Source organism: Zootoca vivipara, chromosome 4 (assembly GCF_963506605.1).
Source record: "Zootoca vivipara chromosome 4, rZooViv1.1, whole genome shotgun sequence".
Taxonomy (NCBI): domain Eukaryota; kingdom Metazoa; phylum Chordata; class Lepidosauria; order Squamata; family Lacertidae; genus Zootoca; species Zootoca vivipara.
The window spans coordinates 82,053,840-82,081,465 of record NC_083279.1 but is presented as its reverse complement, the minus strand read 5'-3'; the positions used below and the strand labels follow the sequence as shown (position 1 = coordinate 82,081,465).

General features: G+C 44.5%; 1 protein-coding gene across 1 annotated transcript; it reads right to left on the bottom strand.

Annotated features, from left to right (window-relative positions):
• Positions 1-11: 11 nt before the first annotated feature.
• Positions 12-27,246, bottom strand: SLC35F2 (solute carrier family 35 member F2). The gene is made up of 8 exons (XM_035116047.2): positions 27,015-27,246; positions 17,829-18,004; positions 15,990-16,117; positions 13,781-13,940; positions 9,787-9,943; positions 7,639-7,691; positions 6,356-6,510; positions 12-2,339 (listed from the first exon to the last, which is right to left on the bottom strand). The coding sequence occupies exons 1-8, from the start codon at positions 27,197-27,199 to the stop codon at positions 2,091-2,093; spliced, it is 1,263 nt and encodes a 420-aa protein (XP_034971938.2). The 5' UTR covers positions 27,200-27,246; the 3' UTR covers positions 12-2,090.
• Between the last annotated feature and the right edge of the window lie 380 nt (positions 27,247-27,626).

The following is a 27,626-nucleotide window of genomic DNA, read 5'->3' as shown; positions in this document are numbered from 1 at the left end:
CTTCTTCAGATACCAGATACTTCTTCTGAAGAAGTGTGCATGCACACGAAAGCTTACACCAAAGACAAACTTAGTTGGTCTCTAAGGTGCTACGGGAAGGAATTTTTAAATTTTGTTTCGACTACGGCAGACCAACACGGTTACCTACCTGGTAACTGGGATAATAACCATTTCGATAAGGACCCAGCCTAAAAAGCAACTTTATCAGTGTGTTGTAGGATCAGCTTCCAGTATTCTTATTCAACGGTGTTGGGCTTGAACCATTGTTCAAAAGCTATTTATCACAATTAATAATATTATGGCACAGCTGGAGAAATGTTAACACAGAAAACTTTCAAGGAACTGCTGCAACTGATGAGTTAAAAGGGCAGCAGGGCTCATAAGCAATGAGGTAACTAGAATTGCTCCAATCCATAAAAAAGCAAGGTAACTCCCGCAAACAGAAGAGAGTGCCGTTGCAGAGAAGTTAAGTGGGAGAGAGCATGAACACCATATATCCAGGAACCGGAAATATCTCCTGTCACCAAACCCCTGCTGTCAGCTCCATTAGAGCCAATCGTTGGTGGTGATGGGGAACATGGGTACGAGACCTCTGCCCTCAGTCTTGGTACCCCCCTCCCTCTTAACAACTGGTGTCAGAGCTGATGATCTGATGCAGGCATGTGGCTTTCTGTTGAACAGCACTGGAGAGTGTGAAAAAGCTGCCAATACTACAGTGCTGATCCAAACCTTTAGGCACAACACGTAGACCAGCTGAATACTTTAAACAGGACCAGTAAGTTGTTCGACTGGGAAGGAGGGAAAGCAAGGCGGCCGAAATCAAATACCTTCTCCCCGGAAGTATTCAACCTGTTTTTCCGGATTGGATTGGATTTGGAAACGATGGACACCGTTTTGGGCCCGAAACTCATCCGAGTAGGGATACACGCATATAGATCTGTGCATCCTAATCTCTCGCTGGATAAGGGCCCAAATATTGATTACGCTTCAACAATATACATGGTTACAAGATGTGCATAGGTAATGAACAATTGGTCCTGAAAGCATATCTTATAGCTGCAGAGGTGTACACCATTAGGCAAATTGTTAGTGAATATATATATGTGTGTGTGTGTGTGTGGCTCGATACATTATTTATCGTGGCGAAAAAGACCACCTTCACATTTCCAAAAAGCTGATTTACACACAGGGGATTTCGCATCCCTCAAACTTAAAACACACCGAGTGTTCACCTGCTGAGCTCTCTGCCACCAGAAGGGGGGTGGTCTACTCTAAAGTATATCTGAGATCCAAAAGGACGAGACAATTTAATGAAGACAGAAATAGTGCCAATAGGGAGGCAGGCCCAGTGCATCCTTTAATTCAGATGGGTTCATCCCAGGTTGCTTCAATCAGCATCAGTTGCCAGTGCAATTTCCCAGTCTCCAAGTGTTAAGGTTCAATTATTGCAAAGATGATGAACGAACTCTGAAATTTTAACTGTGTAGGAGTAGGAAATGGTTAACCAATTCAGTTTTTTTATATATTAAAAAAAATGTTTCTAGTCCTCATGGTCTAGTGGTCTAAAGACAAGGATTCACAGCTCTTCACAGATGCCTTTCTCTCTCTCTCTGTTTACAGTTTCCAGCTTCTCTTTCAGTACTGGCCATCTAACCTGTTTCGAGTCTCTCTTCCCTCTCTTTTTCCTTTTGCCAATCATGTTCTTGCCAAAAAATATTCCACAGTCCTTCAAAGTGCAAACCTTGGACATTAGATAAATTACTCAAAATGAGTGCAATTTGGTTTCTTCAGTGTTGATTTCTTTCTCTCTCTACAGAGAGCATTGTTAGTCATTCCCTTAGTTGCCCTTACCTTTTTTATTTCCCTGTCGGCTCCAAGGACAGATCTTCAGTGAACATGACTTGGTACAGGTGGTTCGACTAAGGATCCGGTCCTCGTTATCTCGCGGTGAAATTCTAGACTTTGGCATGACCACAAACTCCACCGTAGGCATCTCTCCAGTTTAATCCAACCTAGCGCAGCTTAACATTCATTATCTCTTGTTTACTGACATTTCCAAGGTAATTCCGGCAGCTGAGAGGCTGTGCGCTTCACAAGACGGTTAGTTTTGTGTCTGGCGCTTCCTCTGTCTGCCTTCCTTCCTTGCTGTGTTGTGCAGGTGAGACGATGGACACATTCAGGTGGTTCTCTTCAATTTTCAAGGCAAGATTGTCAAACCCAGTACTGGATCCCAGGGGCAAGCTGGTCGAGGCGGCCTCTGCACTGCGGGTCGGCGTTGAGCAATACATGATGAATCCGATCATTATGACAGCAAAGGACAGGATATACAGTGCTGAAAACTGATAAAATAGAAAAGAGAGGAAGAATCAGGGCGCCTGTATACACAAATGCCTTGCGGCCACAAAAATCACCTTAAAACTCATTTTATTTGCCGTGGCTTTGAACTGAGCAGTAATACAGGACTTTTATCAGCTTGGCATTGTTTTCTGCTGCTTTCTACCATGTTGCCAATTGTTCTGATTTTTAAGTATTTTTATTGTACATTTGTATTTCAAAATTGTTTCAGGGATGCCTGTTTATATACTTTTAAAAAATTGCCTTTAGCCTAGACACCTCTTTAAATTGCCTAAGGGCGGCGGGAGGCAGAGGTGTAATAATAATCCTAGAATTAATAATGATTTTATTTTTTATTCGCCACCCATCTGACTGGGCTGCCCCAGCCACTCTGGGAGGCTTCCAAAAGAAATAGTAAAACACAACCATGCCACAACATCGCAACACCTTTTCACTTGCACCTTTCCCACTTAACCCAAAAGGCCTGTGAGATTTGGTGGACAGGGAGAGACGGAAAATTCTTATCTCTTTACCCACAGCTACATTTACCCCCTTTGCTCCCCTGCTCAAACTTACTGCCCACCTGACTGTTCATTGCTGATGCAGTGACCGGTGTCTGAGCAAGGGGAAGGGAAGGCAGGGAAGGAGGGAGGTGGGAAGAGGAAAACAGGACCTCTATTTCAACACTTGGCCCAACCCACGGCTCCTTCTAAACGGGGCATAGCCTCCAGGAGATGAGGAACACATCTCCCTTCCCAGGAGGCCCTGTATTCTGTCGATTTGCAAAAGACCCTCTTGTTTGTCCAGGTCTTTGCAGGCGGCTGAATGTGGCTGATGGCCAGCTGTTCCTTGTGTGTTGTGCCATGAATTCTGTGTTTTAAATTATTCTATTGATATTATGTTGCCTATTTTCAAAGCCATAATTTGCCTCTTTTTCTCTGTATGCTGCTCTGGGCTCCTAAGTGCAGGATGCAAATATAATCCATCATCATCATCATCGCTCCTGGGCATTATTTTTAAAATAGGGGATACCCCACTGTCAATCTCCTGGTGCCAGACTTTAGCCTTTACAGAGCAAAGGAGTCATCCTTTGAAGCAAAACTCCACCCGACCTCCTCTTTCTTTCTCTCTCTCTCTCTCTCTCTCTCTCTCTCTCTCTCTCTCTCTCTCTCTCTCTCTCTCTGACTGTAGGAACAAGCACAGCAGAAGCAGCGCCCAGTTATCTGGGACTTCTGAGATAATGGGCAAGGTCTCCATGGCATATCTGATGTTTCATTGCGTTCTTTTTATATTGTGCTGGAAGCTGCCCAGAGTGGCTGGGGCAACCCAGCCAGATGGGAGGAGTGCAAGTAATAAATGATGGTGGTGATAATACTGACCATGATAATGAAATGGCTGTAGTAGCACCACTGCACCAAGCCCATAAGATGTGGAGGTGGCACTGTATCATCATCCCACCATGTTGTGTAGCATCCAGCTGGAACCCACCCAAATTAGGGGAGAAGCTAAGGTATCCCTTGCCAAAGTGATCGGCTAATGGATGCTGCTGGGAGTCCTGGTCTGGGGCCATAACAACTGTTCTTCTTTAGAACCCCAGCCATCTATATTTACACAGGAGAATGCAATGCGGGGATTGGGAGGGTAGTGCCCTCCTGCGATTTTGGAGTAAAGCTCACATCACGGGGGGCCCTACATCTAGGGGGGGCAGACTTTCTCCTGCTAAAAGTAAAAAGATGCACTTTAGGAAACCTACACAAATTTATTCCGTGCTTCTGATAAACACAGCCGTTTAGAATTAAGCATGTCTCCCTGTCTCCTTAGGCCTGGCTTCTGTCTCTTGGTCGTGTTAGAAAGTGACAGAGTGCTGGGAAAGTACTAAGGACTGGCTCTTGTAGATTTAGATCCCCATCACCGCTACCAGAGGTCACAATCGCCATTTGTGCAGAAGGGCACAATGTGCAAAAACAAAATCCTTTTGCTTTTATTATGTATTTCGACTTTGTTTCATTATGTATTTCCAGTTTGCATTTTTATGCTATGAACTGCCCTGAGATCTTTGGGTGGGAAGGACGGTACTGTATTCAAATTTAATAAACAAATGTCTAAAATAATCCTGTGTGCAGCAGGGTTGCTAAAGAGCTATAAGGGACACCTAATGCATATTAGCCACACTTGTGGGTTCACTGCTCACTGAGGAATTGCCTGCTGGAATGAACCCATCATTCGATAAATAGAAACACTGGAAGCTGCCCTTATACCACTGGTCCATCTAGCTCAGTATTGTTGACAGTGGCCTCCCGGATGTTTCAGACTACAGTTTGTACCTGCTCCAGCCACCATGGCCAATGATTAGGGAAGATGGGAGTTGTAGCTCAAAATATCTGGGGGCACCGGCTGGGAAAGGCTGGTCTGTGCTACCGGGCAGCCTGTTCTCCAGGGTTTGTGGCACAAGCCTTCCCTGAAAATGTTGGGGGCTGAACCTGGGAACCTTATGCATACAAAGAATGCACTTGACAGGCAGAGGCATGAAAATTCATCAGCATCATAGAATCACAGAGCTGGAAGGGACCAAGTAGGTCATTTGCTCCAACCCCCTGAAATGCAGGAAATCTTTTTGCCCAGCGTGGGGCTCAAACCAACAACCCCTAAGATTAAGAGTCTCATGCTCGACTGACTGAGCTACCCTGCATGCTGATGGGCAGGTGACTGAATGAAGCTTTAGGAGTGTGGAAAGTATGCCCTAATCCTCACAGAAACTTATTGGTCTTAGAAGCAAAGGCTGCTACTGGCTGACCTGGCCAGGTCTGAATGTTCCGACACTAATTAACTTAATGCGTTTCCCATGGATTCGCTTATTTCAGAATGGTTTGCCTTTGCAATTCCATCAAGCAGCTCAGTCCGTGACGTCAGGGAGGAAAGATCATGTTAACCGTATTGCATGCAATTATTAACCTACATACACAGCAGACCAGACTATAATTAACTTTCATCCTGTCATAGATGATCGCATGATGCACTTTGTCCCTAAATTCACATCTATAGCAAGACTAGGTAAAGGTAAAGGTCCAGTCGCGGACGACTCTGGGGTTGCGTGCTCATCTCGCTCTATAGGCTGAGGGAGCCGGCGTTTGTCCACAGACAGCTTCTGGGTCATATGGCCAGCAGGACTAAGCCGCTTCTGGCGAAACCAGAGCAGCGCACGGAAACGCTGTTTACCTTCTTGCCGGAGCGGTACCTATTTATCTACTTGCTTTGACGTGCTTTTGAACTACTAGGTGGGCAGGAGCTGGGACGGAGCTCCCGTCACAGGGATTCAAACTGCAGACCTTCTGATTGGCAAGCCCTAGGCTCTGTGGTTTAGACCACAGCGCCACCCGTATCCCTATTAGAGCAATCATAAAATAATAATAATAATAATTTATTATTTATACCCCGCCCATCTGGTTGGGTTTCCCCAGTCACCCTGGGCGGCTTCCAACAGAAAAATAAAATACAGTAATCTATTAAACTATTAGAGCAAGACTATTAGAGCCAATTAAAGTCATGCCTGCATGTGCGTGCTACAATGCTGTAAGAGTGCTGAAAGAAAATGTCATTGTGATATTGAGCACAAAATTCTGCCCCCAAAGTACAGCTTTTGTGTGTGTGTGTGTTGTTTTAGAAGCAAGTTCCTAGACCTCATACCTGCAACAATATACTTGAAATAAGTGGGCAGTGCCTATTGAGATATAACATAAGCCAGAGGAGGCACGAGACGAGGTTTCTGTGTTCTGCAAAGATCCTAGTCACTCCCCTCAACTACCACCACCAGGCAAAACAATGCTGATGGCCAGATAAATTATGCAAAGTAAGATAAATTATGCCAATTTACACCTGTGACAGAATTTTGCTGGGGTGGGTGCAGAATGTTCATTGTTTTTAGCACAGAGCATGGAGTGGCCTAGTTTAGATGCTAAGCCACAGCAATAATTCTCGAACATAGCTTAGCCCCAAATGTCATTGACCTGAAAAACTTGCTCACCTTGTAGTCGAAGAGAAAGAGCCCAAAGAAGAGGCTGTAGAGGTCAGCAGTCAGAATGCCCAAGTTGACGGATGTAGCGCTGGTTACTTTGATCACGACTGGCATGAAGCTGTACAGTCCAAACATGCACAGTGCAAAGGCCAGGAAGAGCAGCACTGCAAGGCAAGGGCTTAACATTTAAGGCACCAAATGCTGCTAATAGCATAAAAGTAGGAAAGAGAAGGACAGTGTATTCTCAGGAGCATTAAACCTGTGCAGCTACAGTGAGATAAGAAAAGAGAGGAGCCCTCCATGGTTGGACCAAAGGCCGAACTATGCAAGCATCCCATGCATGGCCAACTAGATGCCTGCTATGGGAAGCCCCAACACAGAAATTAAGAAATTAAGTGTTGGTGCTGACCTTTAAAGCCCTAAACAGCCTCAGCCCAATATACCCGAAGGAGCGTCTCCACCCCCATCATTCAGCCCGGACACTGAGGTCCAGTTCCGAGGGCTTTCTGGCGGTTCCCTCACTGCGAGATGTGAGGTTACAGGAAACCAGGCAGAGGGCCTTCTCGGTAGGGGCGCTCGCCCTGTGGAACGCCCTCCCATCAGATGTCAAAGAGAAAAACAGCTACCAGATTTTTAGAAGACATCTGAAGGCAGCCCTGTTTAGGGAGGCTTTTAATGTTTAATAGATTACTGTGTTTTATTTTTCTGTTGGAAGCTGCCCAGAGTGGCTGGGGAAACCCAGCCAGATGGGCGGGGTATAAATAATAAAACAACAACAACAACAACAACAACTAGCAATAGTTCCCTTCCACTCTTGTTATTATTCCGCAACTACTATTCAGAGAGGTACACTGGCTCTGAATCTCCAAGTTCCGGGCAGGCCATTGTGACAATGGCCACTGATACACTTGTCCTCTCTGAACTGTGCTCCGTTGTGTCAAACTGGCAAGGCGACTCCAGGTTCTAGGATTATGGGACAAGGAATGGGAAGGGAGGAAGGTTATCTCTATCCAGTTCCTCCAAACATGATTTTATATGTACATCATGATTCCTTACCCCACACCACAAGTTGCCAATTTCCTTAACAAAAAATGCTATTTACAAGATGCCCACACTGCTTTTGGAAGTGAATAGGAGAACCTGGGGCCTCTTTTACTAATTACAAGTATCACCCTATTAGGGATTGACCAGGGTCTGAGCAGCTTTCCAGGAGCAGCGTGGAGTCCCACCCCCACAGCTACGTGCAAAGCAATTGCAAGGTTATTTGCTTCGGTGTTTCAGAGCACACATACCGACTTTCCAGTTCCACTGAATAGAAGCAATGTCTTTATGTTCCACAATGGCTCTACAGGGAAGGTGGGAGAAGGGGGGAGGAAAGAAAAGGGAAACACCGGCATTAAAATATGGGGGTGTGGTTTTCATAATGATCAACAGTTAATTATAAACAGGCATTTAGGTTATGGATCAATCCTAGGAAGGCTTTCTTTGAAGCAAGCCCCGCTGAATTAGGGAGACTTACTCCTACTTCTGCAAATCTCTGGGTTGCCCCAAGCCCACTGATATCTCCCTCTTATGTATGGGTGACACCATTTGGGCTACGCAAGTAGTGACTGGAACAAGAGGAAATGTGCCACCTGAAACTGTGTTGACTGAAGCCCACTTTATCGGATATTTATTTTAATAAAATTATTATATTCCACCTTTCGTCAGCTTGATAGAGCTGCAGAAGCAGCTAATAAACTTCAGTAAAACAATCAAAATGCAGCATAATTAGCCAAAAAAACCAACATTAGCAATCCAAGAAAAGCTGAAGCAGGATATCTCCTTGCTGAATGTTAAGGGCCAGTGCTGATCTCCAGGCAGTGACCAGCAGTATTAGGACCCTGCTAAGAATATCTTCAGGATTTTAATATAAACCCATAAAATAGCCCCAAGGCTGCAATCGGCGCACAGGCCTACTGCCACCTGTTTCTAGCGACTGCAGTGTTTGGCTGATCAAGAAACAGAGTTTAATAATTGAAACATGCTTTTTCTTGTTGATCCATTAACAACTACCAGGTCATATTTGGCCTTAGTTAACTCTGTGGGATTAAAATGGTAATTGAATCACTCCCTTGGGAGAATCAAGACTGCCTCATTCAAAGGCATGTTTGCATAATATTCTTCTTGGCTGGAACTAATTCATCATCCACTGTAGATAAACACTTATTTTTTTTAAAGGTGCATTTAATGCCTAGATGGTTATACAAAATGGGACCTGCAGCAAAATGTTGCAGTGTCATAGAATGGCAGAATTGGAAGGGGCCATCAGGATCATCTAGTTCAACTGCCCTTGCAATGAAGAAATATTTAGCCCAACATGGGGCTCAAACCCACGATCCTGAGATTAAGAGTCTCATGCTCTACCGACTGAGCTATCTCAGTGTGTGGACTTCCCCTGTTCAGTGTTCCAGTTAAAACAATGACGCCTACTTTCAGGAAACTCAATTTCATTCCGCTCAAATTTTCCATCCTGTTTCCGCCCCCACCACTATCAGTTAAGCAAACTGTGCCCACCGAGTTCCATATTTGTAGAATGAGTTCACCATCAGCATATAGGATTGCTTTAAGAAACACAATTAGGGGCCCTTTGCCAGCTATCAACACAGTAGCTTCAAGCTTCATTGGAAAGATGCGTTTCCAAAATAGGGTGGTCACTTTTCCTATGGACAATGGTGCCTTTCAACACTACTATAATGGGCAGAAGTCAGTGGGGTGAACCAATCTCAGCATGGAGAGATGAAGCAATGGGAAGAAGTGTTGGGTTTGTGCTTACCACTCATCTGTAAAAGATGCGAAAACTCTTGCCTCTAAAAAGATGGCAACGTGACCCAGAGAAACAAGATCCCGGCCCAGAAATGATTAATCCCAAGATTGTCTTTAATCCTACATTTAGTTCATTGAAAGTCAAGGAGATAAATTTGCATGAATAATCATTTACAGGATTTGGCATTTCAAGGGACAGCACACAAGCCACAAAAAGAAAGTTAAAGACACACCAGGTATGAGAAGAACAAATCAGGTAAATACTTTGATGCCTAAGGTTGCAGGTCACAACCCAGAGATCCCACCCTATAACTTTATGTTATTTTTGATACAGAAGATAGAAGAGGTAGAGCGAATGAAAGAGATGGTGGAGCGAGGTGGGGAGATGAGTAAGAGAAGTGATGTCTGCCTAGTCTCCCAATTTGGGAGAAAATTAAAACGTAAAGGGCTTCTCCAGGTTGCATCCCGGCAACCCCACAAGACGCCTTTGCTCTTGAACCAGGTTAATGGCAATGCTAGCAATGTATTAATAACAACACAACCCACCAATTCATGGAAAGGAAGAAATCATTCTGTGATGCAGATGTTTTTTTGTTTTCTTAATTAGAATTAAAGTACGTATAATAGATCCTTACAGCTGCAGACCGCTGATAATAGTCCCAAACAAGCCCACCATTCCTAGAAACTCCACTCTGCTCAGATTTTTCACAATGTATTCCTCACTCACATTCGAAATGGCATATAAGGAAGCACCAAGGAGGACTAAGACGTCGCCGATCACCACGTCGGTACCTGCACAGAAAATATAAATTGGCATGCACAAAAAGAGGGAGGCTGCTGTAAAATCCAACTTGCAGGCATTTTTCATGGCAAAATCAGGTATAAGTACCACAGATCATTTCCCCAACTATTTATTCTTTCCTCCAAGGAACTCAAGTTCTCCTCCTCCATTTTCTATATTCACAGCAATGCCGTGAGGTAGCTTAGGCTGAGAGTGAGCGATTGTGACCACCCTGTGCGTGTCATGGCTAAATGGGGGTTTGAACCCTGGTCTCCCAGGTCCTAGTCCAATGGTCTAACTACTACACCACATTGGAAACTACTGGAGTATTTAAAAAAAAGTGTGTCGGGTACTTGCCACAGAATCTATTTTCTCTTTTCAGCTCAGAAGACATGACTGTGTTTGGACATCATGATAAACCATAGTTTATAAACCATAGTTTATCATGATAAAAAAAAAACCTGCGACAAGGAGATCAGAGGTTTCTTTGTTTTATCCAATGTTGTTGTCTGCTGTTGCTCAAGCAGAACTTCTGCTTGTGCAATGGAACATCCTCCTCCTTTCTGCAGCCTCTACACACCATCAAATCTGCTCCAAAGGGTGGGGGGGTGGAGCAGATTTGGGGTGGAGAAGTCGTCCCACTGAATGCAACTCTCTACTTCCAATTAACATCCACATTTGTGTCCAATAATAATAATAATAGTAATAATAATTTATTAATTTATTTAACTTCTATACCGCCCTATACCCAAAGGTCTCACTGTGAAGAACTCCACACTGTGGTTAATTATATATCATGGTTTGAAGTCGGCCTCGGTCCAGTATACCTGAAGGAGCGTCTCCACCTCCATCATTCTGCCCGGACACTGAAGTCCAGCACCGAGGGCCTTCTGGCGGTTCCCTCGTTGCGAGAAGCCAAGTTGCAGGGAACTAGGCAGAGGGCCTTCTCGGTGGTGGCGCCTGCCCTGTGGAACGCCCTCCCAACAGATGTCAAAGAGGAAAACAACTACCAGACTTTTAGAAGACATCTGAAGGCAGCCCTGTTCAGGGAGGCTTTTAATGTTTAATAGATTACTGTGTTCTATTTTTCTGTTGGAAGCCGCCCAGAGTGGCTGGGGAAACCCAGCCAGATGGGTGGGGTATAAATAAATTATTATTATTATTATTATTATTATTATTATTATTAAACAAGCCTTCATCATCAGATCTTTGGGGAAATCTGAATTCTAAACAAAACCTTTTCTGAAACATGGTTTTGTGGAATGTTTAAGTACTGTATTGGTCTGGATATAGATGGGACTCTACCCCACCCCACCCCAAACCGGGCTTGTATAAAATCTAAGTGTAGCCTATGTTTACATATAATTGTGGGTCGGGATATCTTGTTTTGCTGCCTTTGAAAAAGATCCCTGTTTTGCCATGAGGCCTACATTTGGGGGCAACTTATATTCAGACCAATATGTACTACCTGTTAGTTGGGCACTTTAGGAAACCAAGCAAAATGTAGTTAAGGGAAGAACAAGACCTTAAGTTCCCCTTCTTGCATTAACAGCCTAATTTAGCCCTTTTGTAAAAAAAAAAAATCAATACATCGATCTCTGTAAGTTCTCAGTAAATTCCTAAATGGATGGTAAGAGTAGGACAGACCCTTTTTTGGTTTGCTTTTGGAGGCCTCGGGATTCAGAACTGTTTTACTAGCTGTAACATGATCCAGTTGTGGGATCTTGCTCAATATCGAATCAATGCTGAAAAAAAATAAATATGCTGCTCTTATTAGAGCAGCAAGCTTTTTCACCCTGGCAGGGCTCCTGTTGCTTTAGCCAGCAGAATTTGATGCAAGTGAAGCTTTTCCTATTGGCATGGCTGGGTTGTGGATTTCTGCCTCTCCCATTGCTGTTGCGAGGCTCTGGAGATTTGCCAGGAAACTCTGGGCCTTTCTGAGCAGAATGGCTTCAAATCTAGGATAGAATCTCCAACTGGAGCAAACCTGTGGAGCCTGAATGGCAGGTGAGAAAGATCTGACATGAGATCATAGGTATGTTACAGGTACTGTAGTAGAAAGGAAGCCTTCGCCCAAATGCAAAAAAAGGAGATGCCATCATTATGAAAGTAGGTTCAGTACATTTCCATTCAATAAGGAAATAGTTCTTTGAGGTATTGTCAGCACTGCATCAGATGCTCACCAGGCCGATCCCGACTGCATAAGGTAGCTTCAGACAATCATTAATTGAAGTATTTTATTTCACTGGAGAGCCAGTGTGGTGTAGTGGTTAAGAGCGGTAGACTCGTAATCTGGTGAGCCGGGTTCGCGTCTCCGCTCCTCCACATGCAGCTGCTGGGTGACCTTGGGCTAGTCACACTTCTCTGAAGTCTCTCAGCCCCACTCACTTCACAGAGTGTTTGTTGTGGGAGAGGAAGGGAAAGGAGAATGTTAGCCGCTTTGAGACTCCTTCGGGTAGTGATAAAGCGGGATATCAAATCCAAACTCTTCTTCTTATAATACCTGCCTGTCCTACCACAAGGTAGGGAGACAGGAAGTTCGCCCTCGGAACAGAACAGAACAGGCTTTGTTTGAAGACCCAATATAATGGAAGACTCTGGGAGACTGGGGCCCCCAATAGATGCCCTGAAATGTTGAGCTAAATTTCCTGCCCTGTAAAATAAGAAAAAAGCTAGCTATGTCTCACCCATGGCCATACAGCAGGGGCAGTGGTGGTATATCCTGCTAAATAACTGTTTTTAGGAAAGCTTGTCTTTAACATCTGATCTTACTGGGGATTTTAAAGTGTATTTTATGTAAACTGCCTAGAGGTTTTGTTGATTAAGCAGAACATAAATTGTGTGTGTTGTGTGTGTGTGTGTGTGTGTGTATTAATTTAATTTCAGAGTCTTGGATTTTAAGATTATTACTTTCTTTAGAGATTTCTGTCCTTTGCCAAAAAATACTCACAGGGCAGTTAACAAAAACATGGTAACATGAAAACCTAACAAAACAGAAAGATTATACCAGTTGTCACGAACTGCATAATTAGTAATAAAAAAAAAATTACTTATCCTATCAGACTCTGAAAGCCCAACAAAAAAGGTGGCGTTTTACCTGGAATCTAACAATAATATAAAGATGGGGAGAGATGTACATAAGTTAACTCAAGAAAGTTTGTGGAGGGTTTCCTGCCGTCTCCCACTCTCCCAGCCCCCTACATGCCAAACCCTACATTTCTCAGGAAGGCTCCCAAAGGCACTTTCCAGGGGAGAGAGACAGAAATATTTGCCTCTGCAAACTTCCTTACCTTAACATCCAAGCCAGAATATACATTTCAGAACTATGCAGTAGTCAGCAACACATTTTCAGGCATTCTGATTCCATGCATCTTTTTATTTTTCAGCCAGTGATACCCGAAGCCCTAGCACTTCAGAATTCAGGCTTTCTCAACTAAGCACAGAGCAGCAGAGAACGTCGATTGGAATTCAACACAGTACTAAATGTTGTAGGTGTGCAAGACACACACACACACACACACACGCCCCAAACCTTTTCTGGGTTCCCCCCTCCCCAACCCTCCAGGAGCAGACTTAGGGGGAGTGAGGCGATGCACAGGGGTAAAGAGGAGTGCCATTGCACATAAGAGGGCCTCATTCTGTGCACGCAACAGCTTAGTTGAATCCTGCCCATATATTTCCCCATCGAAACAAGAACATGGTTATTATTTCCTCGAAGCAGAAATACTTGACATATTCTGGAATTACTGAAAATCTGATTCAGAGGAAGGATTTGAACACTCTGAGAGGACTCTCCCGTGGACACAATGTTTTTCGCATTTTGCCGTGACATTTTCTCCAGCCCTTACCTTCCTCGCTGTGCCTCTCAGCTAACACGTCCGCCCCGACCATGGTGCCTACTCCCAACAGGCAGACAGCAACCGCAATGAAATGGATCAGTTTGTATCTTGCGCGGAGGATGAACCACGATAAAGCCATCAGCACAGGAATCCCAAAGCAGTCAAGGAGCTGCCGTGTACAGAAAGGCATAAAAAGGAGGGCACATGAGGACTAATAACTCCTCCAGATGGGAAATTTTCAATTCATTATTTTTTTTTTACACTGAAATTTGGAAAGAAATGCAAAGACGAATATCAGATATCTTTGTATCAAGACTAAAAAGCTAGTCTAAATGATCTAAATAAAAATGCAGAGCGGTAAGAGGGAGAAGAAGAAAAAGAAAGAAAGGGGGTGAGGGAAAGAAAAAGAAAGAGGAAACTTCCAATTCTTCATCTGTCAGCTGTAATAATACAGAATTATTCAACACACGCGCTCCAAGATAACACCCAACAAATCCACCTTCTGTAAACCAACAGCATCTTCAATCTTCAAGCCCAGATATCATAACTTCATTTTCTTTTTCATGCAAGAAGTCTCTAAGACGTTTCCAATCCATGAGAAGACACCAGAAAATTAAACAAGGTCGAAACTAGCCAAGCGGTTTTAGTGTCTTTTGATGATGGGGCAGCGACACTTATTCCTGGTGCATGCTTAGCATATACAGTGGTGCCTCGCTAGGCGAATTTAATTCGTTCCGCGAGTCGCTTCGCATAGCGAAAAATTCATTTTGCGAAGCGGCTCCCATAGGAACGCATTGAAGTGCGGTTTCCCATAGGGTGCCTTGCAAGACAAATAAAAAAAATTCGTCTTGTGAGGCACCCTATGGGACAAAAAAAAATCGTCTTGTGAAGCGCGCCATGGGAAACTTCATCTTGCGAGTCTCCACTGAAATCGCAAAACGCATTCGTCTTGCGAAAAATTCGTCTTGCAGGGCATTCGTCTTGCGAGGTACCACTGTATTTAGAACAACAGTATTGCCTGGGGTGTTGATAGTTAAACCAGCCCTGCTCTACTCCCCCCCCCTCCACACACTGAAATATGTCTCCTTCCTGTAGCATCACTGACCCACAAAATTACACCTGGCATTCGCTGCTTGATCCATTCACCCTGTTCAAGGAGAGAAAGCAACAGGTTTGGCATTGTAGCTATTTTTAACAGAGACAGCCAGGTTGGTGGCATGAAACATTGCCTTTAAACAATCTGCTGGCGTCAGCTTGTTCCGCAGGGGCCAACCCCTCATGGATCTCTATCTAAGGCGGACAGAAGTTGCAATGCTTGCATTATGTTTCTTCTACAGCCTGGCCCTACACATGTTTACTCAGAAGTAAGTCCCACTGAGTTCAATGGTGCTCACTCCCAGTGGGGCATACCAAGAATTGCTGTAGCTTTCATTACCAGGAAACAGCAGCGAGCATCTCACCATTATCAAGCCTCAAAATCTACAGAAATACTTCCTCAAATTGAAAACAACCAGACGAAGCAAAAAAAAGGTATCTTTTATCCAGAGAAAGCAGCTGGAAGACTCCCATGGAGAGGATGTTTTGAGCTGGGGAGGATGTTTTCTAAGTATTTGTATTAAAAGTCATTAGCCAGTTTTCAGGAAATGCACCTGCTACCCGGTTAACTAGGGGACACCTTTTTAATCTACCAAAAGGTTTCTAACAGATGAATTGGGTAATCCCTCCTGTCCTAATTTTAGACAGGACTCTGCTGGATGTTTACCCTCAAACATTGAAACAGTGCTGGAGTAGGATCTTGGGAGGCCACAGTTCAAATCCTCACTTACGCTAATCCGTGGTTTTTTTTTACATCTCTCCCATGTAAAGCAGTCCTACAGAGTCTCGAGATTATGTGATGACTATCTGAGCCTCTTCACTGTCCACTCGTTCTATTTACACCCCTTTCTTTCCTTGAAGGAGCTTCTCCCCACCTCCGTTTTATCCTCACCACAACCCCATGAGGCAGGTGACTTGACTGGCCCAAGGTCACCCAGTCAACTTCAAGAGGCTGGGTGGCGATTCAAAACATCGAGTCTCCCTAGGCCTAGCCCATCACTCTGATCAATACATCACTCTCGTTTATCGGTGGCTCTTCACACACACACACACACACACACACACACACACACACACACACACATTTTTAAAGTGCCACAAGACTCTTCGCTCTCTAATCTACCTGGACACTTGTTAGGGTGGTATACTGGTAGGCTTTGACGATGGAATAGTTGGCTTCAACATCAACTACTCCAAGCAAAATGTACTTCCACCATTTCCTTCGCAGGATCTGCCAGAGGTTGTCGTCATCTGGGGAGAAAGCAAAACGCGCATGTCAACATTTAGGCATGGGTCTGCTCTCTGATCCATCTCTTCTGCAGAAGCTCTCTCTGTGTTCCCCCCAAAAATCCGAGTTACGTTTGATAGTTTTATTATTATTTCCTCCAAGGAACCCAGAGTGACATATGCGCTTCGCCCCCTCTCCATCTTTGGGCCTGTGAGGTAAGTTTGGCAGAGAGCTGGCGACTGGTATAATGTCACCGAGAGAGCTTTGTGGCCAAATGGGGATTAGAACCCTGGTCTGACACTCTGAACACTACATCACACATTCTCTTTTTGACCAAGGAGGCATCCTTCTCTAGGGCTGTACATGCTCCAAAGCTCCTCAGAGGCCTGCCTCACCCATTCTCCGACAGCCTTGCATCACCATGTGAAAACTTTTCTTTTCGACAAGCATTTGACCAGACAAGTTTTGATATATTCCCCGCCTAGAGTGGCTGGGGAAACCAAGCCAGATGGGTGGGGTATAAATAATAATAATAATAATAATAATAATAATAATAATAATAAGTTTACTTTTTTATTAGCCGCCACTCATTTCTATTTGTCATTCGTTTTTATTTTACAATACAGTGCTTTTATTGTCTAGTTTTACTCAGGAAAATGTGGAGTACCAATATTTTGTACCGATATAAAATGATAAACAATAAAAGTTTATTTAGCTGTTACGTTTACAGTTCACCTTTCCATTGGGAAAAAAAAACCAAACACCACCCAATCTGAGTAACAGTAAAAATCGTAATAAAAAATAACCAATCCACAAATAATGTTTTGAAGCACTGCTTTTAAAATTTATTTTATCCATATTGTGATAACATATACTGTATTATGTATACTTGTTTTTAAAGCCTGTTTGTTTTATGGTTTTTTTTCCTCATGAGTATTTATCTTACACTATTTTATGTAAACTTCTTACGAGAATTTTGAAAAAACGATGCGGTGTATAAATCTTGTTATATAAACAAATAAAATCTAATCATCAGGTTTTTTTTTTAAAAAAATGGCACCTTTAGGGAAATACTATATGGAAGGGAACTCTCCATAAAACATCCCCGTGAGGACAGAATATGAACAGTGGGCATGGAATTCTGAGAGCAGAGGTAGGGTGAAATGGAATGGAGTATCCTGGGCATGGGCTGACTGACTGGAACAAGAATACAGTGGTACCTTGGTTCTCAAACGCCTTGGTACTCAAACAACTTGGAACCCAAACACTGCAAACCCGGAAGTCAGTGTTCCGGTTTGCAAACTTTTTTCAGAAGCCAAATGTGCTCCGATTTAAGTGCCCCACTTCCGTTTTGAGTGTTACACAGAGGTCTGTCTGTTTTTGCTATTTATTTTGGGGTTTTGCGGCTCTTTTTGCTTTGTTTTTGTGACTGTGTGGAACCCAGTTCAGCTACTGATTGATTGATTGATTGATTGTGTGACTGCAGTACATTGTTTAATGCTTCCATTTTATGGATCAATGGTCTCGTTAGATAGTAAAATTCATGTTAAATTGCTGTTTTAGGGGTTGTTTTTAAAAGTCTGGAACAGATTAATCCATTTTGCATCACTTTCTATGGGAAAGCGCGCCTTGGTTTTGGAACGCTTTGGTTTGGAACGGACTTCCGGAACAGATTAAGTTTGAGAACCAAGGTCCCACTGCACTCCACAATTTTGTGGCAGGTCCCACTTGTACCTTTTCTGAAGGCCAGAGTCATTGTGTACACAAGGAAAAGCAGGCAATAGTTGATGAAACTCTGCAGCATTGGCGTGTTGACCTGGTATTTGTCGGCCAAGTACTGGCTTGTAACCGCAGTCCCACATATGAACAGCGAAAGTATCTGACCCAGGAATAGCGTTTTCACAATATGCCTGCGAATGAGAATAGTTTAGAGGAGCATTATTATTCTTCATGCATTTTTATTATTATTAACCACATGCCAATAATTGGGAACTGCTTCTGTTACCTCACTTCAGCGAGGCGAAACTGTACCAAGAAAAATCAGGCCTGTGACCCTCTAAATTTTGTTAGACGTTAGCGCCACCATTGTTGACCCTTGACCAAGCTGGCCACGTCTGAAGGCCCACGGGTTCCCCACCCCTGCCCAACAGAATGATCTGGTTTAGCATTTTTTATTGAATTTTTTTTTTACTGCAAATGTATTGGGGGGGAATAAAGGGGGGAGACGTATAATGAAGGGGGAAAGACAAACCACCACAGAACAAAAACAAACCCATCACCTCACAGTCACAATTAATTTTATTCACATTGCGTCAAGCAAAGCTAAAAACTTTGAATCCGCCAAGCTTGCCTAATACTGTATTTGCAGTTGGCATCCATCCACTGTTACTTTAGAAACCAAAAAATTTTCCACATCGCATTGCTCAGCACCTCACAGGTTCAAGAGCTGCTCCAGCAGATTCCTTGTGCTTTTTTATTGTGTTTAGAGAACTATGGAGTCACTGCAAACCGACCTGCGAATTCATTACTTTAAACTCAAGAGCTGCCATTTAAACTTACTTATGTAGCATACATATTTCTAATTCATTCCTAGGGAGCTGCCAGAGAAGTTTAAAGAGTAATTGAAACGACAGGGGTTATTTCAGTTGAAAGTTCAAAAGGCGGACCGTGACACTATAATTATGACGCGTCAAAGTTTCAAAAGGTATAAGGAAACCGATAAAGAGGTAAACAAACACACATTAATACAGGACGAAAACTGCAAGCCTGTGCAATATGTCCTATCAAAATGTTTCCAGCCTATCAATCTTGCAAAAGAGAGAGACCGTGAGTGTGTTCAGTATTCAAAATTCATCAGACGCATTTTGCACCCGGCTACTGACCAAGTGAAGATGCCCAGGCACCGGGGATAGCTCCTGACATCTCCACCATCTGGAGGTACGTACCTGGGGGTCCTTGGATCTTGACTCTTTTCACACACTAGCAACACATCCTCTGGAATTCTATGTGTTATATTTTAACTGCACAATCAGAATGAATTTCAGGAACCAAAAAGCCGTATTGCAAAAATGTGGGTCAAAAAATACAATTTTCGAGTCAGCTGGCCCCAAAATGGCAACTAGGCATTTTGTTTTGGCGACTGTAACCATGGTTTAAGGAGCCATTTGACGCCTAGCTTATATATCAGAGTTTCTAACACTGTGTATGTCTGCTGAAGCACTTAACAGGTCCACAATTCATCCAACAATGTGCTGCTTTTTCTTTGGTAGGTTGAGTCCCATGGACTGCAAGAAGATCAAACCTATCCATTCTGAAGGAAATCAGCCCTGAGCGCTCACTGGAAGGACAGATCGTGAAGCTGAGGCTCCAATACTTTGGCCACCTCATGAGAAGAGAAGACTCCCTGGAACAGACCCTGATGTTGGGAAAGATTGAGGGCACTAGGAGAAGGGGGCGACAGAGGACGAGATGGTTGGACAGTGTTCTCGAAGCCACCAACATGAGTCTGACCAAACTGCGGGAGGCAGTGGAAGACAGGAGTGCCTGGCGTGCTCTGGTCCATGGGGTCACGAAGAGTCGGACACGACTAAACAACAACAAGGCCAGGGAATTCAGCAGTGAAATGAAAGTCACAGGGCCAAATACATTTTCTTTAACACCACATAAGCATCATCACCACATCTCTATCCCACCTTTCCTCCAAGGAAAGTGGTTCTCTCCCTCTCAATGCTACCCTTCCACCAACCCTGTGAGGTAGGTTAGTTTAGAGAACATAAACTTTATGGCTGAGTGGGGATCTCAACCCTGGCTTCCCAAGGTCCTAGTAAAATCATGATTCAATGTTAACCAAAGTAAAACCTCAGGTGCCTGGTTCACAATAGCTTAAGCCTTTGTTAACTGCATCGCAGAACAGTTAAAATCACAAGAGAGAGCAGCCAAGTTAATCGGCTTAGGGCAGTGATGGTTTCTTAACCATAATTAAGGAGGGAGTTCAGGTTTTGCACATATTGCTAGGCCGAGTAAAAGACATTTCGCTGCACAAACCTGTCATCGCCTGCAGATCAATAGCAAGATTAATAGATGGTAAAATGACATGACTATCTGAAGTGCTGGATAAATGATTAATAATGAGAAGGCATGTTATTAAAGGCAAACGTGTGGAATTAAATAACCTTTTACTGTATAGGGTTTTAGAAGCACGGTCATAGCTGCCAAGTTATCCCTTTTTTAAAGGGATTTTCCATTATGCTGAATAGGCTTCCTCGCGAGAAAAGGGAAAACTTGGCAGCTATGAGCACGGTGCAGATTGCCAATGGCAAAGACTTTAGTTTTCCACCTGGAACAGAAAACACACATGAATAACCAGCATCTCCCTCTCCACTAATTCTCCTAATTGTGCTACTGGGATTCCTATTGATTACCACTCTTCTTATCTATTATTTATCAGCCTATAAATAAAAGAAAAATAACCTTCCCCTCCCAAGCACTTGGGATGCATCTCTCTGGCCCGCTTTGCGAAGACAGTAAAGATTAATTGCTTTGGCTCCTTTCTGGGATGAGGTAATGGCAGTGATCTCAGGCAGACATTTAGTTCTACAATGCACGGCTTTGATTTATTCCGCCGGCCATAGACCACAAAAGCTTGTCCCACTCATTAGTTGCCTCATGTATAGTATACTCCTGCCCAGTCATTTCGTTCCTCAGGGGAGACACTCTTAGTAGTGGCTTGTGATCCAATGGCTCGATTTATGCCCTTTTAGTGTGGCAGAACCTGCCCCTTGGAATGCGCTCCCAATGAATGTCAGGCAGGCTCCTGCAGATTTGGCACATGGGCGCCTGCTTAAAACCCATCCAGGCTTTCCCTGAGGGGTAATACATGTGGATGTATTAATCTGATCTACTGATTTGTTAGGCATTTTGTACTTGTCTTGCGAATGCAATTTTATTGACAAATTTATGCTTTGTTCACTCACTGCCATGGTATTCCCCTTATTGGTGGTATATAAATCTTTGCAAATAATTGCTAAATAAATAAATAAATAAATGGATATGGGTTGCACCTCCTTGGCTCCTCCCCAATGTCTGAATGCCCTCCTTAACAATGACACCATCGTCCATTCTGAAAATTCACACTCCAGTGGCACAGGCCTCACTTCAGTCAAAGTTTTATTCCACACTGCTGCAGTATGTATGAAAATCAGGCAGGCTAATCAGGTGGGTCCTCCATCTCTCTCCCTTCCAACTGCTGGCCAGATGGTGAACAGGTGGGGAAGTCCGATGAAGCCTGACCTACCTGCATTTATCAGATATTCACTCATATACTGCAGCGGCTTTGGATCACGCCAAGTAAAGCATCTCCTGCGGTTTAGAGGCATCATCCACTTTCCAATGAATTGCCTGTTTATCACTCTGCTGTCACTTTGGGAAGCAATCCCAATCAGGCTCAAACTCTTATGAAATTCAAGTTTTCAGGCTGCTCTTCTGTTTAAGAGAGCTTTAGTCTGCTCGATTTTAAAGAAAATTAAGAAGTAATGAGTAAGCTACAACGATGTTTCAGAAACATTGCCAAAAAAGGCCGTCAGTTCACTCTTCTAGCTCACAAAGCAGCTAAGTGAGTTTATTAACTCACACCGCGAGACATGCAAATGTGACTGCAGGTAAATGTTTTAACCGTTACGTTAATGGCAATCCAGGCAGGCGTTTATAAATTAAGAGGGCGCTCAACTGTTGCGCCTGAAGCCTAAATTAACTTAAGAGTTGCTTTTACTCCAGAAGGGCCGCATGTACAAATGGCAAGAGAAGTTGTGGAGTCGCAATAAGTTCAATATATTTTGGACGGAAGCTGATGAAAGGTGATTTTCCCATGCACCTGCTAATATTTGCACTGGATTCTGTTAAAGAACTCCTCTTCCCTGATCTAAGTGAGAGAATATATAATTAAGCTCTTTATTACGATCAGGACTGTGATTAAGTGCTAAATGGAAGTTCAACAGTCTCACATTGATGTTGTACCCACCCTTCGCCACACGACCCCAAGGTGTGGCACAATAATTTAAAATTCAATATTAAAAACCATTCGGCACAAATTACTAAAAGCAACACCTTGAACGTGGTCTGGGAGCGCTGGCAGCCTCTCACTCCTGTTTGCCGCAGCATTCTGCGTGAACTGCAAGGGAAGCCCCACACAGGGTCCATCGCAGTAGCCCAATCCTGAAGAAGCCATTACATGAACCAGTGTGGCCCAATCCAGGAACAGTTGTAGCTGATGTACTAGTGGCACTTCTAGCCACTGAGACTACTTGGGCCTCCAGTAACAAAGTCAGGTCCAGAAACATCTCTGGACTGCAAACCTCCTCCAAAAAAGGAGAATGCAACCCTATCCAGGGGAGACAATTGACCAGTTTCTCAGGCACTTGACCACAGTGCCCCTGACTTGCTAGGATTCAAGCTCAGCTTGTTTTCCTCTCCTTCATCTCACCACTGGCACCAGTCCGGGGACAGCATGGCCTCCCCCAATACAGATGCTATGGAGAAATAGAGCTGACTGTCATCAACATACTGATGGCACCTTTCCCTAAAACTCTTAATGACCACTCTCAGCAGTTTTGTATTGACATTCAATAGCATTGAATATAAGATAGTGCCCTGCAGTACCCCATTATGTAACCTCCAGGGCATTGAAAAGCACTCTCCCAATGTTATCTCTGGTCCAAGATTGGATCATAGTCAATGGGATAAAAAGTCTGATGAGAGATCAAGAACAGGAACAGTGTTAGAAACTCAGATACATTAAAAAGGCGCCAAATGGTTCCTTAAACCAATGTTACAGTGGCCAAAATAGAACGTCTAGTTGCCATTTTGGGGTAAGACAAGTTCTAAACTCTCGTTTTTCCAATAACAGACTGACTTTGATTGATTCTCTGTCCAACACCTGGCTAGTTCAGATGACTACCTTGAGCTAGGTTCAGAACTTTTGAGAAATTAAATAAGAAAAGTCCCTTGATCCAGGGACTGTCCACATATCTACTCGCCATAGCTGCCAAGTCTCCCGTTTTCCCCGGGAAATCCCCATTTTTCCAGCTGTTCCTAGCTGAAAAAACTGGGTTTTTTGTTTTTCCCCGGTTTATTCTGGCGTGGCAGCCATTTTGGAACTGGGCAAAGCAGCATCAAAAGTCACTTCTGAGCATGCTCCGCCCAGTTCCAAAATGGCAGCAGCGCTACTTCCGGTCTGCTATTTCCGGCCCGGTCCCTTATTTCTCTGACAGCAACTTGGCAGGTATGCTACTCGCCTATCCTGACCTTCCTTTTCTTATTGGCGGACATTCATTCCACAATTAACTATGATGTTGTTCACTGCCCCTGCTCAGGCTGCACAGAAAAAGCATTTGGGTTCCTGAAATTCATTCCAATTGTGAGGATAAAATATAAACGAAGCAAAGATCATCCAGTGAACTATTCTTCAACATCAACTTCGTTGGACTGGTCATGTTGTGCGGATGCCTGATGATCGTCTTCCAAAGCAACTACTCTATTCCGAACTTAAAAATGGAAAGCGCAATGCTGGTGGCCAACAAAAGAGGTTTAAAGACTGTCTCAAGGCAAATCTTTAAAAACGTAGTATAGACACTGACAACTGGGAAACACTGCCCTGCGAGCACTCCAGTTGGAGAACAGCCTTTGCCAAAGGTGTCACGGGCTTTGAATAAACTCGATCTCAGGACGCAAGGGGGAAAGGTGCTAATCAACTCCCACCTGGAAACCAATGTCCCCACTGTGGATCCATAATTGGCCTCCACAGTCACTTACGGACCCATTGTTAAAACCATGTTTATGGAAGACAATCTTACTCGGCTTCGAGTGATCGCCAAAGAAGAAGAAGAATTTGGAATCTTCAGATTGAAGAACAGAATCTAAACAACAACTACTCAGTTGTGGTTAATTGTTCTTCAACCTGTAGCTACTTCTTCAGCTATATTCACAGGCCTCAGCCTTCAACACCAGTTGAAACAGTTGTATAATGTCCTTACAGCAATGACATGTTGCAGTCTGAAGGCCTTTTGACGCAAGGGCCTGCCATTCTGCGAAAATATTATCACTTGACCTTTCTTCCAGGAGGTAATGCAAGGTTCTTCGTTTAGAATAGTAGAAAAAAAACTTGGCTGCCAGTTTAAGAAGCAGAAATTCCTCTGCAATCTGTTCTGCAGCCTGGACCTTAAACCTTACAGAGCAATAATTTCCATCAAAAGGTCTCAAGCAAGACGTTTTATCAATCTCCGATATCACTTGGCTCTGGAAGAGGAGAGCATTGCCTGAGACAATCCCCCTCCCCGTAAGATTCATTTGTTTATTGGTTTGGAATTCTATTGGGGGGGGGGAATTGACCTTTAGGGTGAGCCAAATCTTGGAGGAGACAGAAGTGGGAGACAGGTCTGAAGTCCAATCTGGTCAAGTCCCAGTATAGGGATAGAAGCTTAACCCTTCTTAATTTCACAGAAGAGCTGCAACAAATCATTAGCTGTGCACAAAGCACAGCAATATCTAGCTCTGACGTTGTCTGTTTATAATGAGAGGGACGATAACAGTCCAGGTAGGTCATTAGCCCAGCTTCCATTGTCATACAAGCATCCAACTAGTGCTACTTTTCTAGGAAAAGGTGCCAGACCTCACCATGAACACCACCCTGGTTCTCTTATAAACGCAATGGCACCCACCTGTGGGGTGCTGGAACTGAGTTTCAGGTGGGGGAAAAAAAGCCTTCTGTACAACCTTAACAACAAAGCAATTTCCAGTCCTAAAAGCATATTCCACCAAGCTGATCCAATAAAACGCATTGCCCTACCAGTCTTGAGATCAACATCCCCATTGCCTTGCCCTCCCCCAAAAGCGTAGCAGTTCTGCGCCACCCAAACAGCCACTTTTGCCTCAGGTGAGCTCTGTTTGCAGGGAAGCCTCTATGATCAACTGATTGTCTAGGCCAGGCATCCCCAAACTGCGGTCCTCCAGATGTTTTGGCCTACAACTCCCATGATCCCTAGCTAAGAGGACCAGTGGATGGGAATTGTAGTACAAAACATCTGGATGGCCGAAGTTTGGGGATGCCTGGTCTAGGCAGGCCCTGCCGAGTGCTGTGCACAGACCTGCGATTATACCTTTTAAGACAAAGAGGATGCTTCTGCCATCATGCTTCAACCTTCCCAGACACATTTGGCCAGCTGCTGTTGACAACAGAATATTGGACAAGATGGAGAAAGTCAGTTGCTCAAGAGACCATGATCTCGGAGTACCAGGCAGAGAGAGGTGTGGATTGAGCCTATGTTTCCTGCACCTACACCCATTTCAACAATGACAAACAAGTAAGACGGAAAGGTAGGTGACTTGACCATAACCACAAATTGAGCACAAGGCAGGGTGGGTGGGCAAACCGAATCCACTAATCATTTCTCCTTCAATGATGCCCCAAATCAATCCCTCAGTTTTTTTGGTTGTTGTTTTTTTACAAAGTTCACACAGTTTTTGTTGTTGTTGTTGTTGTTTAGTCGTGTCCGACTCATCATGACCCCATGGCACTTCTGTCTTCTCACACAGTTTACCACCCAATTAATTAATGCTTCAAATACTCATTCCAGCCAAGATTAATTTCCCCCAGATCCTCCAATCAATTTCACAACAACTGGTTCCTCCCCCACCACAAAAATTGAATTTCCTACTCAGATACCCTTCCCCCCCACACACACACTACCAAATCAATTATCACGGAAAAACATTAAGTTTCACCCTGTTTCTTGCAAAAGCAAATAGATGCCAAGTTTTCCACTGGGCTCTGCTTTGATACTCGCGAGGCACTTAAAGGAGCAAAGAAAACCTGGAATTCAAAACACCCATCCAATATTGAATCGCCAGCCACCTAATCCATCAGCCAAGGCGGCCTCCCACTGCTTCTGTTGCAGCACCTCTCTGGCTACTCCACCCAACAGCCACTCAGGTGTTGGGGCATGCAAGTACCGAGCTGCAAGCATTTTGTTCTTGTTCACTGGAACCAACATCTCAGCCCACACTCAGCGGCGACGTACCTATGCTCTCTTGCACCCTTGGCAAGGAGATGTATTTTGTGGCGATTTTTGTGCCCTGGGGTTGAGGGCCAACCTAACCAATCCCTAGGTTTGCCCCTGCCCACACCCTAAAGATCATATGGGCCTCTAAAAGTCTACAGGCTGATACTAGGTCACTTTCAGACACTTGTAGGGTGTAGAAAGCTGACTTATACATACCAGGTCAGACTATCATCTAATGTTAGGAACATAAGCTGCCTTAGACCGAGTCAGATGACTGACCCACGTAGCTTAGTACTGTCCACACGGACTGGCAGCAGCTCTCCACCGTTTCAAGCAGGCATGCGGAGCAGCCAAGGCCCTTCCCCACTGTCTACAGTATACACAAAATAATCATCATCAGCCGGGAACATTCTGCCTACATAGCATGTGCTTCACTGCTCCCCAAATAAATAAATTTCTTTATTCTGTATCATTCAGCCATAAACCACTAAGACTTAGGCGGATGCACTAATACCCCGAATACCCCGTCACGCTCACGAACTAACCGCAAAAAAAACCAAAGTACGCCTTGAGCATGTGCAGAGGGCACGGCCTCAGCCAGCCAACCCCAACCCACCCTACTCAAGAGGAAGGATTCCTCCGGCAGAACGTGAAGAAACTTGCTTCCCACGTAAACTTTTCCTTATACCCCCCCCCAAAACACACACAAAAGCAAAAAGCCTTCCGACCGCGTGCCGCTTCAGAAAAGCACGTGCGCCACGGAAGGCGCAGCCCGGAAGCGTAAAGATAACTAAAGTCTGCTCAAAATCGGGTTGTAAACCCTCGACAGGTATTGATCGGGTGCCAGCGCTCGCCCTTTTGTGCTCACCAAGAGCAGAGCTTGTCCCGGACACGTGTCAGAAAGCTGCTGCGGCGGGATCGTGGGGAAACGGCTGCTGCTGGTGGTGGTGGCGGTGGTGATGGTGTCGCCGCCGGCGCCGGCGCCGCTGCAACCGCCGGCGCGGCGAGGTTGCCATTCTTCATCTCCAAGGAGGTCGAAGGCAAGCCTTCCATTGCAAGCGGCAGCCTGAGCGCAGATCCGCTCTGGAGAGGAGGCGCTGGCGGCAGAAAGCGGCGCGCGGGAGGAAAGGGAGGGGAAAGGAGGCGGCGCCGCCGCTCCAGTTGCTCCGCCCACCTCCTCGGATTTGCTCTGCCGCTGCTGGGTGATGCTGCTGCCGCCGATGTTCCTCGCTTGTCTCCTGCAGCAAACGATTAGCAGTCAGCAGATCGCACAAGCCCGGCTCAAGGATGCACAGCGCCCGCTGCCTGGTTGCTTGGGCACCTGCGCCAAAGGGTGCCAGCCAGGGGGAGTCAAAACAACCTCCCAGGTCCTCCTGCTATTACTTGCTCGAAGCTTCATAGCACCTGCTGTAGAAGACGCCTGTGTGGCCTTCCTGTTATTTCTGCGTTTGTACCCTTTTCGCTGATAGGGACTCCAGGC

Excerpts from the sequence above, each read along its gene's own strand:
- SLC35F2 (XM_035116047.2), bottom strand. The coding sequence starts at position 27,199 with ATGGAAGGCTTGCCTTCGACCTCCTTGGAGATGAAGAATGGCAACCTC. Across the intron at positions 13,941-15,989 it reads CCACCCTAACAAGTGTCCAG|CTCCTTGACTGCTTTGGGAT; the intron begins GTAGATTAGAGA and ends TGTACACGGCAG. Across the intron at positions 7,692-9,786 it reads ATTATCAGCGGTCTGCAGCT|AGCCATTGTGGAACATAAAG; the intron begins GTAAGGATCTAT and ends CCTTCCCTGTAG.